Source organism: Borostomias antarcticus, assembly GCF_949987555.1.
Source record: "Borostomias antarcticus genome assembly, chromosome: 24".
In the NCBI taxonomy this organism is placed as follows: domain Eukaryota; kingdom Metazoa; phylum Chordata; class Actinopteri; order Stomiiformes; family Stomiidae; genus Borostomias; species Borostomias antarcticus.
The window spans coordinates 11,528,045-11,541,574 of record NC_140257.1 but is presented as its reverse complement, the minus strand read 5'-3'; the positions used below and the strand labels follow the sequence as shown (position 1 = coordinate 11,541,574).

The 13,530-nt window shown below is 51.7% G+C and overlaps 1 protein-coding gene across 1 annotated transcript in view; it reads right to left on the bottom strand.

Annotated features, from left to right (window-relative positions):
• Window positions 1–1,291: 1,291 nt before the first annotated feature.
• mib1 (MIB E3 ubiquitin protein ligase 1) overlaps window positions 1,292–13,530 on the bottom strand; it is a 51,053-nt gene continuing 38,814 nt past the window's right edge. Inside the window, 7 exon segments of the mRNA XM_084458467.1 lie at window positions 1,292–3,743; window positions 4,069–4,169; window positions 4,836–4,907; window positions 6,121–6,252; window positions 6,535–6,613; window positions 7,663–7,852; window positions 8,359–8,540. Coding sequence (XP_084314593.1) covers window positions 3,603–3,743; window positions 4,069–4,169; window positions 4,836–4,907; window positions 6,121–6,252; window positions 6,535–6,613; window positions 7,663–7,852; window positions 8,359–8,540 — 897 coding nt within the window. The 3' untranslated portion in view covers window positions 1,292–3,602.

Sequence of the window (13,530 nt, the reverse complement as noted above, 5' to 3'; positions counted from 1 at the left end):
CCATCTCCCTGATCTGGGGCCAGCGCCGCCCGGCTGCCGTTACTCACGCCCCGGCGGGGGCCCCCGCTGGATTAGCCGACCCCTGTAGGGGGAGTAGTCACCCCTGCCGTCCAGTCTGCAAACACAGCCTCACCCCGGCCCCCCCCACCCCCTCCCCGCCCCCCAGATAGCGCTGTCTCCAGCGCCCCGACGGCAGGGATGCAGTCAGTCGGGAGTGATGGACGAGCTGGGGGAGGGGGGGGGGGGCTATCTGCAGGTCACCCATGCATGACTCAGCCCAATCGGGCCGGGGGAGTCTGGTTCCAGGGGTGTGTGTGTGTGTGTGTGTGTGTGGGGGGGGGGTCATACTTTGTACTGTTTCTGGCGGGCGTGTTATCAGGGCCAACTCTTTCCGTCATGTCGGCCACCTTCGCTCCAACTACGTCGGCGCGGTGTGTCCTTGCGGTTCCGAGCTGGCATTCCGAGGAATGTTTGGGGTGAAGGGGGAGACGCGGTGTGAAATTGAGTTTCAGGGGAGCCGCCCTGCCCTTCGCTGTGTCCTAGGGATGGGGAGAAGTTACTGGCGCTTCGCAGTCCCACGTCAGAGAGCGAACCTGGCAACCCGAACGGATAGGCTGCATGGGCGGCAGCAGAGCATGTAACAGCCATGGCGGAAGGCTTCAGTCCCAGTCCCCAGGACCCTTGGGAGGGTTAAGAGAGATGGCTAGGAGCCCCCCCCCCCCCCCCCAACACACACACACACACACACACACACACACACACACCTCCCCAGTCTGTAGAGACGAGCTCCACAGCCGACAGGTTGATAAATGTCTTATTATCTGGCGCTGCTGCATGCTCTCTCCCGTGTGTGAGCGCGGCCCTGCGGATGTCCGGGTTATGAATGGGCCGGTCAATGAGCTGGAACGTGAGCGGCCTTTGGTTATGATTTCCCCCAGCTGGGGGAGACGGGCGTTGGGAGAAGTCCCGCTGTCACGGCGCTCACCGGGGAAGATGCATCGCTCCATTTGGCTGGCGAGCTGGGAGCGTTCCTTCTTCCGATTAGCATAGCTGCCTTCTCCAGTCTGAGTGTTTGCGTTTCTCCCCCCCCTCCCTCCCCCCTCCCTCTTTAGCTGGTGAGACGCTACACAGCAGGGATAAAGCAACAAAATGCTAATCGTTCATCTCCAATGGAGACAACCCCCCTTGAAGTAAATACATGAACCGTTTACAATGTTCCGCTTCAGTTCATTTGACAACATCCACTAGTAAGGGTACACAAGTACACGAGGGTAGAAGTCCCAGGGTTCGTTAAGAACTTTATTTCAGCTATACGTTTGTTTTAAAAGCACTTATTAGCAATACAGAGTGAACAGCTTTCATGATACATGTTGTACGTACTGCATACATCAAACATTCATGCCAAAAAGAAAGAATACTACAGAAACCTTTTTAATCCGGACAGTTTTTAAGTATTGAAAATAAGGTACAAAATCGGCCTTTATAACAACTGTAACAAGACAATACTACCATAAAGCATATTAGTGCTTCTAGCTTAAAATGTTAAAATGAACGGTGAAAAGAATAAAAATCGGTTGACATGTGGCTACTTTCTTACATAATCTTTTTTTTTGTTTGCATCGACAGGCCGGTCTGTGACAGAGCTGCTGCCCAGAGCCACAGACGTGAGCTGCCTGTTACACACAGACGAGCGCCGTGCCCTTCTAGAGGAACGAGCGCTTCTGCACCATAAAAACACTGCTAGAAGGACGTCTGGACGTCCTCCCTATTGTCCTCATCTTACCAAGGCTGAAAAACTCTAGGCATGCGAAGGCCTAGGTCAATAAAACTGGAAAAACAAAAACAAAAACAAATGTATTAAAACAATGCTTCTAATGGTGGTTGCTAGAGAGCTATCAACAAAACACCAACCTGATATCCAAGAATGTCTGTGGGCACAATGGGACACTACATTGTAGGGAGGCAGTGATACCTACAAATCCTATTTTTGGGCAGCAATACAAAATAATTTACTCTCTACATTTTCATTTCTTTGCGTTCTATTAGACTGTATACTCTAGCTTAATAAATTTAGATTTCTTCAAAGAAAATACAATTAAATAAAAGAAAAGAAAAGCTAATACAAGGTAAAGGGCACCTCATCCCAAAACACGTCTTTAACAAGTCAATATTTTTGGAAGCAATGGCACAGGGTAATCAATGGTAATTAGCGATGCTTACAGAATCATAGGCTCATTGTCAGACGACACCGACCGTAGGCTTGAAACAACAGCTGGACATCAAGTTGTGACACCGACACACTTTTGTTGTACAAACGATGACATGAGTGCGGTCACCGTCGGAAATGTCCAGTGGGTTACAGAAACGACGCGCGAGGCGGGAAGCTGAGTTACTGTCTTGCACGTCTGTCCGGTGATGACCCGACGGTGTTACAATACTAGTGTGCTGTTATTCATGGTGGACAGTCGGGGATAGGGGGGTTCACATCGGTACAGGCGACGTGCCACTGAGTGATGGGACCCCTATGTCAGTACTTATCAGAGTCACGACAGAACAGCATGTAGGTTTGACGTGGAATCTGCACTTCCAGAGAGCATGCTAGTGCGCAACTGTCGAGGGCTGCAGATCGATCGCTCTTTTAACACTCGAGAGAGGAAGCGTGCGTTACCGGCGACTTCGGAAACGGACGAACGGCAGATAGAGGGTGCGTTCGGAAAATGCGCTCCGAGTATCGGCTCTGACTTCGGAGCGCTCGGGGGTTCGACGCGCTCCGAGCGCATTTTACGAACGCGTCCCGGGCGCTCTGCCCGCTCGCTGATCGGCGCGTCCTCGGTAGAGTCACGAAGAAGAGCCTCCAGGGTCGAAGGTCAGGCTGAGCACCGAATATCTACGTCCGTAGCTTCCAATACGAATACACTTGCATAAGAGTAGAAATACGACAAGATGGAGGATGTGGGGCTTTAGTATCAGAAGGGCTCTCTGAGGACCCGGGGTCAAGGCTGACCATACGGAGACAAACAGACCCTCAGTCTTCACCGGCCCCGCCCCCGTTACGCAGTGCAGTGCGGAGACGGGACTGGGCGCCTCTGACACGCCCCTCTGCTGTGTATCCAAGGCCGCGAGTCCAAGGGCCGAGCCCGGATGGAATGAAACGAGGCGGGGCTCCGCTTACAGGGGAACAACACAGAGAGGCAGGGGAGAGAGAGAGAGAGAGAGAGAGATAGAGAGAGATAGAGAGAGAGATAGAGAGAAAGAGAGAGAGAGAGCAGGAATTCTGATGAGCAAGCACCTTTCCTGACACCGGCCGCGGCCCGAGACGACAGACGGAAGCCGGGGGAACCGTTCTCTTCTTTTTTTTTCCGTAACAGGTTTGCATTCGAAAAAGAAGCCAGAACCGCGGCGCTGAGGTCCGCTCCGGCTCCGCCGTAGTGTAAGACTTTGAGACGTCCTGGCGGACGGACACAGGACCGGGGAGGGGGCGGAGGAGGAGGTGGAGGGAGCAGCAGCTGGTGTGGTTCTAAGGACGTGTGGTGGTGTGTGTGTGTGTGTGTGTGTGGGGAAGGGGGGGGGGGGGGGGTAGGCCGAGGAAGAAGCCCGGGGCTCTAGTAGAGGAGGATGCGCCGCTCGATGGCCTTGCGGCAGATGGGGCACTCGCTCATGCGGTCGCCGCACAGCTGGCAGGTCCCGTGGCCGCACATGAAGATCATGTTCTTCAGCCGGTCCAGGCACACCGGACACATGGTCTGGAGAAACACACAGGAAGTCTTATGCACCCATATTCAAACCCGATTGGCCAGTTGTCACAATGACTTTTATTTTTTATTTTTACTAACAATAAAACGTTAAAGTGTCTTCAGTTATGTGTCTGGGGCACGGCCGTCCTTTAAAAGCGTGGAAAAAAAACTGCGAAAACAGCTGGGGCGACTAGCGGCGCGCCGAATGACATCGGAGAGTGACGGGACGACGTGCGGGAGTTTAAACATCGTGACCTACGTCGGCTCGACGTGACGCGGCCGCTGCTGAGAGTGGACGGGAGCCTCGGGCTGAGCTCTTGGCTCCGCCCCTCACCTGCTCTTTGATGTCCTGGAGTTGCTGCTGCAGCTTCTGCACGTCGGCGTTGACGTTGGTGTTGTCCTTGTCTCTCTGCATGGCCGGGATGTTTCCGCTGGCTGCGCAGCACACAAACACAACACACACACACACACACACGGTTAGGAAACGCACACTCGACATACCACACACCTAGAGAGAAAGCGAGAGAAAAAATATACTACACATCTAGAAGAGAGAGAGAGAGATACTATACACCTGGAATAGAGAGAGAGAGAGAGAGAGAGACTATACACCTAGAACAGAGAGAGAGAGAGAGAGAGATACTATACACCTGGAATAGAGAGAGAGAGAGACTATACACCTAGAACAGAGAGAGAGAGAGACTATACACATAGAACAGAGAGAGAGACTATACACCTAGAACAGAGAGAGAGACTATACACCTAGAACAGAGAGAGAGACTATACACCTAGAACAGAGAGAGAGAGAGACTATACACATAGAACAGAGAGAGAGACTATACACCTAGAACAGAGAGAGAGAGAGACTATACACCTAGAACAGAGAGAGAGAGACTATACACATAGAACAGAGAGAGATACTATACACCTAGAACAGAGAGAGAGAGAGACTATACACCTAGAACAGAGAGAGAGACTATACACCTAGAACAGAGAGAGAGACTATACACCTAGAACAGAGAGAGAGACTATACACCTAGAACAGAGAGAGAGAGGGGGGGGTTGAGGTGGTGCGACCGGGGGAGGAGATGGAATACTTACACCAACTCAGCGCCAGATTGTTGGGCTGGAGAAGATCCTGCGACCCCCCTGCCATTGAGTTAGAGCTATCTGCTGAGAATAACCAATCACAGTGTTACAGCGGGAGCCCTTCCCCCCCCGGGCGGGAGCTCTAGTCGCTACGGCCTCGGAGGGAGGAGGAGAGGGAAGAGACGGCGGTCAGAGACGGCCGTCCGCAGGGTGAAAGGGTGAAAGAGAGATAGAGAGCTCGTTCTACGCAGAGAGAGAGAGAGAGAGAGAGAGAGAGCGCGGTTCTGAGGTTCGGAAGGCCACAGGGGCGGGGAATCTCAACAGCCACCCCCCCCAAAGTGATTGGCGTGCCGGGTCGGCGCTCCTTGACGTCGTCCCGGGTCCCTGCCTGCCCGCTAGCGCCGCGTCCGCCTGTGTCTTTCCCGCGGTACCCCGTCCCCGACTACGGACGGCCGAGAGACGAGGGGGAGACGGAGATGAGGGGGGTGTGTGCGTGCGTGTGTGTTACCGACAGTGTGATTTTCATATGAAACCTGAGACTCGGCGAGAGGACAGTAGTGCGTGAGAGGTCGCGTGCCGACGCACGGGAAAGTTCGTCCGAACGAGCCGAGAAATTAATAGAAATCGGTGAACTTGCAACAGTTTCCCTTTTAACTCAACGTAAAATAAGGACAACAAAATAAAGGGAACCGCTAGTGTGAGGCACTACCACAGAGAGGGGGGGGGGGGGGGGGGGCGTGGGCGTGGGGGGGGGGGGGTACAGACGACTGTGTGCAACTTAAACACGACAGGGGAGATGGTGAACACAACCCAAAACACAGAAATATTCACACAAACACACACGCTAGCGCTAGACTTCTCGTCGTGAGCTCGCCGGCCAATGAAGCCGATTTACAAAGGAAATTGAAAATGGGATTAGCGCATCTGCCGAATCTAAAAAAAAAATCACGGTACACTGGACAACATGAACTACAGCGGGAAGATTCAACATGCCGACGTGTCTAAACCCTCGTCGGGCGAGCGCCTACGGTGTGTCGAGCTCCCTGGGCCAATGAACGGAGCCGTGCTCCTGGACTAAGACGACACTCAACGAAATACATCAAGAATGTCAAACGGAAAAAGGGACAGACGCATGGGGGGGGGCGGAGTCCTAACGCCAGCGTGGACGTCAAAAACAAGAGAGAGGAGGGGCCATGAGGAGGAGGAGAGACAGAGAGAGAGAAGGAGGAAAGAGAGGGGGTGGAAAAAAAGGAATATAAAAGGGAATTAAAAGGGAACGTGTGGAAGATTCACTCACTAAGGTCCTCATCATCATCATCATCAGCGGCATCATCCTCCATACCTTTCCCTCCACAGCACATGACAAAGGGCGTGCGGCGTTCCACAACAGCCCGGCACTGTACGCACTTCTTCATGAGGTTGGCACAGTCTGCAGAGAGAGAGAGAGACACACACACACACACACACACACACACACACACACACACACACACACACACACACACACACACACACACACACACACACACACACACACACACACACACACAGAGAGAGGAGCGAAGGTCAGTGGGCGCAAAGCATCCCAGGAACAATTCCCGGTGGTGACGTTTCTATAGAATCCGCTCGGGGAAGGGGGGGGGGGGCAGGGTCATGGGGGATAGCGAAGGATGATGATGACGGCGGCGGCGTGCGGACCGGCGCTACTTACTCTCACAAGCGCACATGTGACCACAGGGCTGGAAGAGCACGGCGGCCTTCTTGTCGGAGCATACCACGCACTCCTCGATCTGGGCGGGGGGGGACAGACGAGACCAGGTTAGGACCGGGACATATTTCAAACAAAAAACCTTTCTGCACACTTAGGACATACAAACAGCATCAGATTAGTCAAGACATGTATGGCTGTCAATTTCAGATGTTAAGATTAATTATGCGCAAATTAAAATGTTAATGTAATTAAGGCAAATTAATCAAAATGTACAAATAAAAAAATAAAAAAATTCTTAATCGATTTTGCCCAGCAAAAAATGAAATATGATTAATTGCAATTAATTAGATGAACAAATTACCGATCATTAGATTCATTTTTTATCATTTGACAGCCCTACTAACAAGGTTTTTGTCAAGATAACGGTACTGCCTCCACCTAAAGACTGGTACTGCCTCCACCTAAAGACTGGTCCTGCCTCCACCTAAAGACTGGTCCAATCTACTGAGAGAACAGAGTACCATTTCCCCCCCCCCCCCCCGAGTAGGCCAAGTCTACCTGTGACACACCGGTCGCAAAATGAATTGCTATGGACTGCAGCTGAATCGCTATGGAAGAAGACAAGGGCTTAATGGAAGCGTTGCAAATCACGTCCTCCAATCAAGCTACAAGATGCAATCAAGAGGCACTATCATTTTGAAAATCCATAGACGTATTTGCGCAAGCTGAATATGTTGCTCAGATTGATTGATACCCTTACACATAAGATATTGCAAATAATAATTTGCTAAAACAATATGTTGACTTCTAAAGCAACCTTTTGTAATGCCTTTTCAATGCTTTACTCGTCTGGCACAAGAACGTAATGTCTTTAAATTGAAATATCTTGAATTGGGGGCTTTTCCCAGCAAACAATGATCTATGTGATTAATTGCAATTAATTAGATGAACTAATTACAGATCATGCAATTAATTCGATTCATTTTTTATCGTTTGACAGCCCTACTAACAAGGTATCGGTACTTGTCTAAATACTGGTACTGCCCCTACCTAAAGGCTGGTCCAATCTACTGAGAGAACAGAGTGCTGTTCTTTTTTATGGTGGTTCTGCTAGGGAACTTCCAGTACCTTGGTTCTGGACTGGACCTGGTCCTTGCAGATCAGACACTTCTTGACCCGCGGTGAGCAGAGGGAGCAGGTGGCGATGTGTCCGCAGGGTCCGAACAGCGTATCCCGCTTCATGTCCGAGCACACCATGCACTCATCCAGGGTCTCACTGCTGCTGTTCAGGGAGGGGCTGCGAGAGCCCACCTGACCACTGAGGAGGAGGAGGAGGAGGAGGAGGAGGAGGAGGAGGAGGAAAAGGAGGGAGGAGGAAGAGGAGGAGAGGGAGGGGGAGGAGGAGGGAGGGGGGGTGAGGAAGAGGAGGAGGAGGAGGAGAGGGAGGAAGAGGAGAGGAAGGAGGAGGGGGAGGAGGAGGAGGAGGAAAAGGAGGGGAGGAAGAGGAGTAGAGAAAACACGGGTGAAGACAGCAGCAACACCGACACTGTACACACGGACAGTTAATGTAACATAAACTTGTACATTTTATTATAGTAACTTGTGTATTTTATTATTGTAACATGAGTATTTTATGAGGACCCCAGGAAGACTAGCCCGTCGTTTGTGCGTTGGCTAATGGGGATCCTGAATATACAATAAACAAACAAACAATAAACAGACTTGGACGTCTCCCTGCCCGAGTGTGTGTGTGTGTGTGTGTGTATTGCGGCTGGTGTGTGTGTATGTGTATGTGTGTGTGTGTGTGTGTGTGCGCGCACGTACCTGGTCTTCTCCTTGTGACACTTGGCCAGGGCCTTGCAGAGGCTGGGGTCGGGACACAGGTCCAGGGGAGACTGGTCCTTCTTGTTGCGGATGGTCAGGTCTGCCCCGTTGGCCGCCAGGAAGCAGGCGATGGACGCTGCGCTCTTCTTCTCCGCCCCCTGAGTGCCCAGACCCATGATCAACTGTGTGGGTGGAGAGAGAGAGAGAGAGGGACACACACACATCAGTCAGAGTCCCCCGGGCAGAAAACTCCTTCACACACTGCGTCATGACCTCTTGTACACAGTGCCACAGTGTGTGAAATGAAATGCTATGGGGGTTCGGGTATGGGGGTGGTAGGGTAGGGTATTGATCACTGGCATAGGCAGGGGATGACTTTTCGGATTTTTCTGCAGATTTGGCATTTAATATTTTATATGAGCATTTGCAAGCATTTTGGTCAGCATTCAGCATTGTAGCCAAGTCTGCGGAGTTGTGCGTGTGCGTTCCCCGGGTATAAACAACTACGTTATCCATTCCCACGCAAATAATATTCATTGTCTGATAACAACACGTATCCCCAGGAGTCTGCATGTCATTGAAGCGTGCGTCCCCGGGTATGGACTAGTCATAAAATAAAACAAACAGTACTATATCATATACACAGTATACTGCATTTAGAAGGTGGAAATGAAAATACAACACAAATAACAGATAATCAGGCTGGGGCAGAGTCTGGTGATGAGAGAGGCTGGGGCAGAGTCTGGTGATGAGAGAGGCTGGGGCAGAGTCTGGTGATGGTGGAGAGAGGCTGGGGCAGAGTCTGGTGATGGTGGAGAGAGGCTGGGGCAGAGTCTGGTGATAAGAGAGGCTGGGGCAGAGTCTGGTGATGAGAGAGGCTGGGGCAGAGTCTGGTGATAAGAGAGGCTGGGGCAGAGTCTGGTGATAAGAGAGGCTGGGGCAGAGTCTGGTGATGAGAGAGGCTGGGGCAGAGTCTGGTGATGAGAGAGGCTGGGGCAGAGTCTGGTGATAAGAGAGGCTGGGGCAGAGTCTGGTGATGAGAGAGGCTGGGGCAGAGTCTGGTGATGAGAGAGGCTGGGGCAGAGTCTGGTGATAAGAGAGGCTAGGGCAGAGTCTGGTGATGAGAGAGGCTGGGGCAGAGTCTGGTGATGAGAGAGGCTGGGGCAGAGTCTGGTGATGAGAGAGGCTGGGGCAGAGTCTGGTGATGAGAGAGGCTGGGGAAGACCCTGGTGGTGATGCTTAATTGAAGGTCGCAAAAACGAGTCGTCTTTGATCGTTTGCTGAGATGAACTCCTCTCACAGTCTTGCTCTATATAACCCGACTTCTCGGGATGTGAGCGACGGCGGGGCTGAGGTAACGGCTCTGCGAAAGTGAGCTGCTCAGCCAGGTCTTCAGCCTGACTTGGGGAACCGAAACTTCTCTCTGCTTCTGCAGGAAAAAGCAGCCTCACCAGCGTCTAAGAGCTCGCGGACCTCTGGCAGCTGATACTTCAGGGTGTCGGCAGCCTCAAGGGTGGTACTGTAGTCGTAACTCAAGTTTGAACATTGGCGACTGTACGTCCGGTGAGCGCCGATCAGAGCTCTGGCTGTTGGTTGACGACGTCTCGCATCTTTCCAGTCGCAGGCACCCTCTCTAATTCGTCCACCAGGACTCGCAGGCTTTTCTGGTCAAAGCGCTTGGTGAGTTGCATGTCAACGGTATCCGGTATCCAGCATTTTATATTAGTCGGTGCAGTAATGCTCTTCATTGGATGCCTGGACAAATTCTGCTGTGCTCCCTGTGAAGCTCTTGGGTGGTCTGATAGGTTCAATACCTGTGCTGGAGATCAGATCAGCGGCTAAACCTTTCATCTTGACCCCTTCGCCTTCACAGACGTCTTCGCGCGCAGTCCGTAGCTGCCGTCGCGCCCGTAACGGTTCCAGTTGATTTCTGCAAGGAATAACTCAAGACACTCTACTTCTCCGATTACTTCACGGGCGAGAAGCAGCCTGAGCGCTGCATTCCCCTTTCGGAACGGTTCCGACGGTTCCCCCTCCCCAGCTGTGAAGGTTTCAGAGGAACCGGACGATGCCATCTCCTCCAGACTGGCCAGCGCTGGCTCATCCTGACAACCCATCTGTCTTAAGGGCTTTAGTGTTTTGATGTCCCTAGGTTCCGGTTTGGCAATCTCTTGAAAGATGGTTTTAAACGTTGACCGGCTGGTTGAAGAGGCTTCTGGGTTTTGTGGACCAACGCCAGTGCATCCATAGCGACACAGGAGCTGCAGGCAGCCGGTGTTAACAGATCCACACAACGCGGGCCACAGCGGACAGAATGAAGAGGCTGCATCTCCTTGAGTTTGGCCTGCGGACAGGAAGCTGGGCAGCGAGCCCTCCTCAGACACCGCTCCCCGTCAGCTCCCTCCGGGCCATGTCTGCGCCCGTGTCCTCCTCCTCCTCCTCTTCCTCCTCCCCCAGGATATCACCTGCTGTCAGGTACTCCCAACATATCTACTGCAAAATTAGAGGTAGTAGAAATTCCTATATGCAGACAGGCTACGATGAAGTGTAAATGAGATATGTTTATGATTATATTGTGTAGCCTACTGTTCTATATCAGATAAGGCCAATAATACTATCATTTGGATGATAGCAGGTAGCCTGGCCCCTGGTCGTACATGTGGCCTGGATGTTTGTCCTCTAGTATCAGATAATGTGAAAACATCAGTTGCTTTCACAGAAGATATGGGAATGGCCAACCTGCCAGACAGGAACAAATAATAGATTTAGACTCTGAGACCAAAGATTTCCCATTAGATATACCCAAAACAAATTATGTTTAACCATTACAGACCCAGCGGCAAATTTCAAAAGGACTTGCAGAGATAAGGCTGTTCTCAGCGGGGTAAGCTTACCATGAGCAGCACGGCCATCTTGATAGCTAGCTAGCTGCATCTAAGAAAACGTCTGGGCTAGTTTTCAAGTAGGCTTCATCTTGATAAATCGACCACAGACTTGAAGTTTAAACAACTAAAATACTGCGTAAAATAATCTTAAAACTATATTAATGGGCCGGCTGTGGCTCGGTGGTAGAGCGGGTCGTCCAGTGATCGTAGGGTCGGCGGTTCGCCATTGCCAATGATATTTTGCCGCTGGTTGGTGCGAAATGCATTCTGGGATACTTGTCTGTCTCAAGTCCACACGAGTCACCTCCATAAAATGGGCGGCCATTTGGTACTGTACAGTACAGTTAAGTGCTTTGGCTGCGACTGATGACGTTTCACAAGAAGTCCACCAAGAACACAAGCACGGGTAAGAACGCAGATTGAGAAAGGCCTATTGGCTCCTAACGCCCATGCTGTGGAAGAACTACTGCTCTGATGCTTTTGCTGAGATTAGGGAGGCACAATATTATCGGCATGGTATCTGTATCGGCCGATATCGGCATTAAAATGCAAGATGGGAGATCGGCCAACACGCCGATACCCGCCGATTCCATCCCCTCCAATCCGATCCCCTCCGATCTTATTTTGCACCAAGAATGAATTACATAATTTTAAGCTTCATTTGCATTTGCTGGTGGGCCAACACGATAAGAATATGCATAATAATACTGTAGGCCATGTTAATTCCACTACAGAAGAGATTTTATGATCTCTGCAATTAGGTGTAGGGATCGGTATCGGTATCTGTTATCGGCCAGATGAGTTGGAACAGATCGGCGGATCGGATATCGGTCGAAAATCCAGTATCGTGCATCCCGAACTGAGATAAATAGATCTCTATTGGCCCTTTCATGTCCCAGTGTTACCAGGCAACACCTAACCAGCCAATCAAACTACTTAGCAAAAGCCCATAATATTCCTCTTAATGTCATTAAGAGGCTCATTAATGACATTTGAGCCTCATCTCCCTCCTATTAACTTCCAATCTCTCCTCACTGTTTCAGTGCCTCACTAGACGAGGGCACTTCAAAGCCCCTCTCTCCACCGGTCTCTCTCTCTCTCTCTCTCTCTCTCCACCGGTCTCTCTCTCTCTCCACCGGTCTCTCTCTCTCCCTCCCTCCCTTCCCTACCCTCCATGTCTGTTAGTCTCCAACCAGTGACTTTACATCTGCGCTGATGGAAGCATCAGGCCGGCTAATTCAATTCTCCTCTTGTAAGTGCGCTGTGGGAGAGTGACCCGGCTGGCTGCACACGACTCAGTCAGGCCCGCTCTGCCCGTCTGTCTGTCTGTCTGCTCTGCCCGTCTGTCTGTCTGCCTACCTATCTGTCTGCCTGCCTACCTGCCTGTCTGTCTGTCTGCCTACCTATCTGTCTGTCTGTCTGTCTGCCTTCCTGCCTGCCTACTCATCTATCTGTCTGCCTACCTATCTGTCTGTCTGTCTGCCTTCCTTTCTCTCTGTCTGCCTGCCTACCTGCCCGTCTGCCTACCTGTCTGTCTGCCTGCCTACCTGCCTGTCTGTCTGCCTACGTATCTGTCTGTCTGTCTGTCTGTCTGTCTGTCTGTCTGCCTTCCTGCCTGCCTACTCATCTATCTGTCTGCCTAACTATCTGTCTGTCTGCCTACCTATCTGTCTATCTGTCTGTCTTCCTGTCTGCCTACCCATCTGTCTGTGTCTGTCTTCCTGCCTGCATCCCTGTCTGTCTGCTTGTTTGTCTTCCTGCCTCCCTGTCTGCCTGCCTCCCTGCCTCCCTGTCTGTCCGTCTGCCTCCCTCCCTGTTTGTCTGTCTGTCTGCCTCCCTCCCTGTCTGTCTGACTGTCTGCCTCCCTCCCTGTCTGCCTGTCTGTCTGTCTGTCTGCCTGTCTGCCTGCGTTCTGCTCTCCACTGGGGAACAAGTAAAGGGTGAGAGTGAGAGTTTGAGGGATGAGGGACAGGGAGAGAGAGAGAGAGAGAGAGAGAGAGAGAGAGAAAGGAATAGAGAGAGAGAGATAAAGAGATAGAGACAGAGAGAGAGAAAGAGACAGAGAGAGAGAGAGATAAAGAGATAGTGACAGGGAGAGAGAAAGAGACAGAGAGAGAGGGGGGGAGGGAGCAGGAGCTGTGACAGACAGGAGAACGCAGGCTGAACCTGCGCTGAACTGAGCGGAGCGCGGCGCCGGGCCTCGCGGGACCGCCGGGGGGGACGTTCCGCGTCGAGGTGGGATACGTCGCAGGTTTATCGGTCCTTCTTGATGTTTCGCTGTCACAGC